The sequence below is a fragment of the Austrofundulus limnaeus genome, unplaced genomic scaffold, assembly GCF_001266775.1.
Source record: "Austrofundulus limnaeus strain Quisiro unplaced genomic scaffold, Austrofundulus_limnaeus-1.0 Scaffold13, whole genome shotgun sequence".
In the NCBI taxonomy this organism is placed as follows: domain Eukaryota; kingdom Metazoa; phylum Chordata; class Actinopteri; order Cyprinodontiformes; family Rivulidae; genus Austrofundulus; species Austrofundulus limnaeus.
Window position 1 is genome coordinate 345,209 of NW_013952415.1, and position 7,076 is coordinate 352,284.

Here is a 7,076-nt window from a genome sequence, read left to right on the forward strand (position 1 = left end):
CCCCCACACACACACACACACACACACACACACACACACGAAGCATGTTTTCATACTTCTTTTAAAAATTTTTGTTTTTCAAGATTTTTGGTCAACCGTAGCATGGAAACAGCTGCACTATCAACGTGACGTTTGGCAGGAATGTAGATGTGTTTGACCTACACTGCACCAGCCAACGGTTTTACCATAGACCCCCATATTTGAGGAGGGGGCTCCATCCCAGATCCCCACCCCATCTGAAAAGGGGGTGTCTGAACATACAAAAATGCTTATAAATCAAAAACTATTCAACATGGGAGCTTCATATTATTGTTTTGTTGTTGTTTAGCTCCAATGAAGATTCATCAGCTTTCTGAGTACTTTGTGTACAGAATAAAAAAATAAAAAGCTTTAGTATAAAATAAAAAGAAAATATTTCCTGTCTACCTGTGACACACGTAGCAGGAGCGGTCTTTGTGGGTGGGGCATCCCGTTCCTCCACCGATCCCATAAACGTACTGGTTACTTTTGGAGGAGTTCTCTGCAAAGTAGATCCCCGCTCCGAACATGCCACCAATGTATGCGTGACGCTCGTCGAAGCCCTTATGGATGATTGCGTTGATGAAGGGAGAACCTGAGTTAGAAACGACACAAACACATTAATGAATCACACAGCAAAAGCAAATAAAAATAAATTCAATCGCCCTTTATGGACGCGTGAAAAATCTCTCTAAAGCTTGTCCTTTAAGTGAAGTCTGCATTCAAAATGTTCTTAAAAACAACAACATAGAGTCTCTGATCATTCCTGACAGTTTAAAAAATGCAGACGAAGCATTGAGAGAAGCTGTTTGGGTATTTCCTAGAAAAACATTCGATCTAAGAGTCCTGTTAGATACTCTGATCACTGGAGTCTGACACCGTATTTCAGGCATCAGAGAAATCAGATTATTTCCAGGGATGTTTTTTTTTTTTTTTTTTACTCTGCGGCATGCAGTTTCAAAGAAACAGAACCAAACTGCAATCCTGGGGGATAGTGTTGGGGGGGGTCTGGAGTACATTTTTGTGGTTGAAAGGGGATGGATGATAAATGAGAATCGCTCAAGCCCAAAGTCACAGTGGAAGTAAGAAAACGTTGGTGCGCAGAGTTAATCTTCGAGCTCAGGAACGACTGAACGCTGGCTGGGCTTTCTTTGATTTCTGCCCAACAACAGACAGTGAGAAACAGGAACAATTTTTCTTTCTTTCAGCACCTTGGAGGGCTGTCAAACTCAGGTTTTTAAAATCAGAAACGGCCTCTGAGCAGGCAACAGAAGGAGATTTTATTTCAAAGTTATGTGGACTTTTGAACAAAGCTCTTTCTCTTTGTAAAGATGCAGCAGTGTTCTGAATTTTCAACATCAAGGCATTAACAGAACAAAATATTGTTTTGGATAAAAAATAAATGCACAGTAATTTATAAGCTAACACAAGTTGACTGATTTTTAGTAACCAATAGACACTAGATATGTATGTTGATTAGATCACTATATAAACCAAAAGTTAATTATCTACTGGTTGATTAATCAATTTACACATGAAGCAAAAAGATGTTATGTATGTGTCACATTGAATGGGATAAATTACTACGTTTACCAGCTTCATAATCTTTAAACAATCTAAGGCTGCTGTTACAGTACACAGTATTAGAACACAAATTCAAGTTATCATATTTACTGTACCACAAACCTAAAGTTCCTTCGGGTATATTTAAATTTATATCAAGAGTGGAAAATTAATATAATTTAGCATGGTAATGAAATTCTGTCGGGCTGTTTCATACAAAATAATTTTGTTCATGTTTTTAACTACCAGTAGGTATTTTATTTGTACTGTCAATGAATTAGAAAAAAACCCCGCCAGTTTTATTTTACCGATCATCATAAATAACCTTGACCTTTGATGCCCAAATCTAATCCGACTGACTACCACCCTAATGGAGTTATATATACCTATTTATAAAGTAAATATATAATTTCATTGAGGAGATATCGTTCACACAAGACCACCCGTGATGGACGGATACCACACTAACACACAGACAGCCAGAGAACAGTAAGACTCTGGCCCCAGTGGGCGGAGCCATAAAAATGTAGAAAAGCAGTAAAGGCTGAAGTAAGAAAAGCAGCACAATTACTCCACCTGAACCATATAAAACAAGTTAAACCTACGCTTTTTTTTTCTCTACTTTAACACATTTATACTTTTTACCGTGAAAGAGCATGCGCTCGTTGTGGTGGTTGTGATTCTCATCTGCGATTTCCTTCTGCCTGTGCGAGTATCTCTCTCTGAGCTTCTTATTCACCACTTTCTGAATCTGCGCTCAGAAGAAGGAAACATAATTACAGAAGTCATCTTGCAGAAAAAAGGTTGTTTTTCCTGTGTGGAATGTTGTCTGTTTGTACAGCGTGTGTGGTTTTCCTCTGCACCTTAATGATGTTGTACCGGCTGAAGACTCCGCCTGCGTTGCCTCCGTCGCGGTGCTCTCTGATCGTGCTCTGCAGCTGAGGGCGACGTCAACAAGCGCGGCACAAACCAAAAACATACAAACAAACAAAAAAAAAACAGCACATGGGAGATGACTGCGTTAGCTGCTGTTCAGCTGTTAGAAAATCCATACATTTACTGAAGAACCGAAGCAGCAACTCCTTTAATCAGATACCTGCACGATGCCTGTGGGAAATTATGAACAATTCAGCCGAAAACGTGAAGCATCAGCAGTAAAATAAGAGCCGCAGCGTTTAGTTAGAAAATAATGGAGCTGTTTGTGGGAGATGAAGCTGTAATGAGGGCAGATTGCTGATTATCACTGGTTTGTTGTCATCTCCGTTTATTTTTTGAAATCATACATATTAGACCTTACGCCGGTAATTTCTGAGTCCTCGTCTACAGATTACAGTTGAAATTACCTGTAAAATGCCTGTTAACGTCTGTCACTTCTCATTAAGTGAAGCACGTTCACACTGATACGTGCTGTCTACTTCAATCACTCCTCATTTACAGGAGCCGTACGGTCAATGAAGCAGCGGAACAGAGCATCTTGTTCTGAGGAGGGGACACGGGACACGTGGGTCTTCTCTCACCACGCGCACATCATCCGGGGAAAACCTAAACCTGCTTAATCAAGCCTGCGATGAAGTCAAATAAATGATTACTGCCCTTTTATAACGTAAACGGGCTCTTACTTCCTCCTCCACGGACTGGAACTCTTTGTCATCTGGTGCCAAGTCGATCAGCACGGTGCCCTGACTGGAGCAGTGGAACGTCAGGTATGGGTTTCCACCTGCAAACAGGTTTTAAAACAAATCAGGACTTAAATGAAGTGGAAATGACGAAGATGAGCACATTCTTCCTCACACACAAACACCTTTTAACTTGCAAACCCTAAAATCAAAGATTTAAACTATTATTATTATTATCATCATCATCTTGTTACCCGATGTAGATTAGTGGGTTATCACCTGAGGTGGGTAAAGTACCCAAAAATTGTACTCAAGTAAGAGTAGCACTCAGTAGTGGACAGTAACAAAGTACATTTACTTGAGTACTGTACTTAAGTGCATTTCTTTGAGTACCGTTACTTTACTTGAGTAATAATTTTCTGGGAACTTGTGACTTTCACTCCACTACATTCCTAGGATACTTGTCAGTTACTTGCTCCTTTTCACTCAGCATAGCTTTGTAATCAGCTGTTGTTTTTCTTTCTTGAAATGTAATTGGCCACACAATATTTTCCTCACAAGGAGAACCAATCACACCAGGTGAAAGCAGTCCATTACAGCGACACCTTCCTAAAGAAATCGATTAACTCAATTTTGCTAACAAAGGACTTGGGCGATTATTTTAAAAGGTAATGACAGTTGTCTCCATCCTGGTGTTACCTGATGGGGCTGCTGCTTGTTTTTCATGGGAGCTACTGAGAGAAGCTAGCTTGTCAATTTACTCACAGTTAGTCGTCTTGTGTGAGCTTCATGTGTTTTTTTTTTCACTTGAGAAGTATTCCAACTATTTCATCACCTGTTTCCACTACAAGACACTTGCTATTATTTTTTTCGCAGTCATATTAAAAAAAATCCCAAATTGGACGTCGCTGCTTTCTCTCAACTTTTGTTGTCATCATTTTGCAGGCGATGCTGAGCAGCAGCAGGTTGTAAACAAATGACGTTACGGACCATGACGTGCCTTAAGCTGCCTGCAGCTAATGTGAAACTGCTCGATTTGAAGAAAAAAAAAGAAGAAGATTTGTATTTTATTCAGTCCACACAGCTTAAAATAAATTGACAAACTTTAAAACGAAAGGTATTCTTTTTATTATTTCAGTTAGTTTTAGTTAGATTTGTAAAACGATAATACGGTTCCAGTTAGTTATTGTTTTTTTTTTTTCATTTTATTACAGTTTTTATTTATTTTAGTTAACTAAAATAATTTTTCAATTTGAGTTTTTATTTCATTAGTTTTAGTTAACTATAATAACCCTGGCTTGGAGCCTCTAGAACATAGGTTCTCAAACTGGGGTCCCAGGACCCCCAGGGGACCACGAGCCGTGTCTTAGGAGTCCTCAAAAATTTTCAATAAATTGTAAATTTGGTTTTTATTTTTAAAAATGCATATGGGGAATAATGCACTAGTAAAACAAACATACTAAACCAGACAAAGAATAATATTACTGTGACATTTAGGGGTTAAAATAACAGTAAATTATTTTTGTATTAACAGCATGGGGTTCATGAGGGGGTCCCTGGGATGTTTTCACCCTTGTAAGGGGTCCCCAGACACTAAAGGTTTGAGAACCTCTACTCTAGAAGTTCAGAAAGCTGAATTTGGTCTGTATAAACTTTTATAAAGACCCCAACTGAATGATTTAAATGTGAAAATGAAGGATTTAAAAGCATCATATCTCTCCTTTAAGGGCTTTTAATTTATTCAAGTAAAAAATCAGAACCTGTTTAAAAATGTGTGAATCTGTGTGTTACTGACCCTGCTGGCCTCCAAGGAGCCTCTCAATTCCCTTAATGAGTTTGTGCCTGTGACCGTAGGCATTTATTCCGATCTCCTTCAGCTCCTCGTGACCCATGTCTGCGAGTACATCCAGTGAAATCTACCCAGAGACAAAAAGTAAAAAAAAAAAAAGCATCTCATCAGGTTTGCTTATTTTCTTCACTGCTAAAAGAATAAAAACTGATAGGAACAGTAAACAAATTACGACTGCATACAAGAAACGTCCATCACCAGCAGGTATTTTATTTACGTTCTTTAAGTAAACACATGCAAATTCAATGGCGACAGCAGCAGTTCATAAAGCCGTTCATCAAAACTGATCCATTAATGACTAAGGGCTGAATAATCAATGACACATTACGGAGAAAATAAGCCTGACAAATATTCATGAAAGAAGGAAGAGGCAGGAAGAAAAGGTCACCGAACGAGGTGGCAGCAATCACGGCGCTGATATGCAAATGGAACGATGGTGAAAAGTTCTTTCTCCTCCCTGGGTTTGCTCATGGAGATCGGAGATGAGATTGGCTCAGCGGTGCAGAGATAATTTTTCTCTGCAACGCGCCGATCACAGATAACAGGAATAAATCATCGCAGCCTAAACACTGTGCTGAAAAATTACTGAGACGCTCATCAGACTACCTGTGCAGCGCCAAGACCTTCTCCGAAAACAAGTTTCTGACTGACAGCAAAAAAGATGAGAACTTCAGCTTTTTAACCTTACAATTACATATTTTAGTAACTTTGTTTAAAAAAACACCATCAGGGTATTTTTAAGTAAAAACAATAATTATCAGAACTGCAATCCCTTTAGCTAAACCCTTAAGTTGGACAAATAAAGACTTACATCTGTGTTTGATACATTTAATCATGTAGACATTTAAAAATCTATTAAGTATTTTGATATTTTGTGAATGTGCACAGCTTTCGTCTGTGCAAGGCACCACACTGAGAAATGTAAATTATATATTAAATTATCTTCTTTTTAAACATTGCTAAAAATCAGCAGAGCCCTCAATCTGAACAGTAATGAAGTCTATGTTTAGAAAAAAGCAACACAAGAACCCCGACGGCTGCACAAACACGTTATCTTCATCTTCTTTTTAATTTCTCAGCTTCTAAGTTGGCTTTGTTTCCTTCTCCTCGACTTCCTGTTGTCCCATCTGTCTTTTCTCAGGAATCTAAACTGTTTTAATTAGCACTATTTACTTACAGCGCAGTCAGATGGGAATACCATGAGGTTTAAAGACGTGAGCCAGTAAAACCAAACTAGAGCAAACAATATAAGTAGTAGACTAATTAAAACTTTTAGTTGCTGCATAAAAAGTTAGAATGTTTATTTTATTTATTTAGTTTTCGAACTACCAATATTTTTGTCATCCCTGAGGGGAAAACACGGTCTCTGATTCTAATGGTAACGAAGACGCTCCTGGGCTATGATGACAAAGAACTGACACAAACAATGTAATATGGAAGAAAAACAAATTAGAGAAATAGTTGTTTTTCTGTGGAAATCAGTGTGAATACTGAGTGCCAAAATGACGTTGGTAAAATTAGCTGAAGAAGGTGCAAACTGACTTATTAAACTAAACGAAGAAGAACACTAGCATGCAAAAATTATTACTAAGGATTGCTAGAAGTTAAAAATATTAATAGGCTAGTTAGAAGCTAAAATGAACAAAGTGCTAGCTAAAAGCTAAAAGTAGCAAAACACAAGGTAAAAGCAGCAAATGGCTTGTTAAAAGTTAAACAAAAAGACCAAAAGGTAACTAAAAGTAGGAAAAGACTGATATAGCAAAAATTTTATTGAATGGCTAAAAGTAAAATATGGCTGTTAAAAAATAAAACCATAAAAAATAATAAAGTTAAAGTATCAAAAGACTGGCTAAAAGCTAAGAGGAGCAAACAATTAGCTAAAAGCAGCAAAAGACTAGCTTAAAGGTAAAAGTAGCTATGGATGGATGGAGTGAGTGAGTGAGTGAGTGAGTGAGTGAGTGAGTGGGTAGGTAGGTAGGTAGAGTGATAGATAGATAGATAGATAGATAGATAGATAGATAGATAGATAG

General features: G+C 37.9%; 1 protein-coding gene across 3 annotated transcripts in view; it reads right to left on the minus strand.

The window, feature by feature from the left end:
* tnksa (tankyrase, TRF1-interacting ankyrin-related ADP-ribose polymerase a) overlaps positions 1-7,076 on the minus strand; it is a 93,931-nt gene that overhangs the window by 3,097 nt on the left and 83,758 nt on the right. For all 3 annotated transcript variants that reach the window (XM_014002398.1, XM_014002397.1, XM_014002399.1), the window contains 5 exons: positions 4,993-5,113; positions 3,201-3,298; positions 2,445-2,519; positions 2,227-2,332; positions 427-613 (listed from right to left, as the gene is read on the minus strand). In XM_014002398.1, coding sequence (XP_013857852.1) covers positions 427-613; positions 2,227-2,332; positions 2,445-2,519; positions 3,201-3,298; positions 4,993-5,113 — 587 coding nt within the window. The remainder of the gene's footprint in view (positions 1-426; positions 614-2,226; positions 2,333-2,444; positions 2,520-3,200; positions 3,299-4,992; positions 5,114-7,076) is intronic.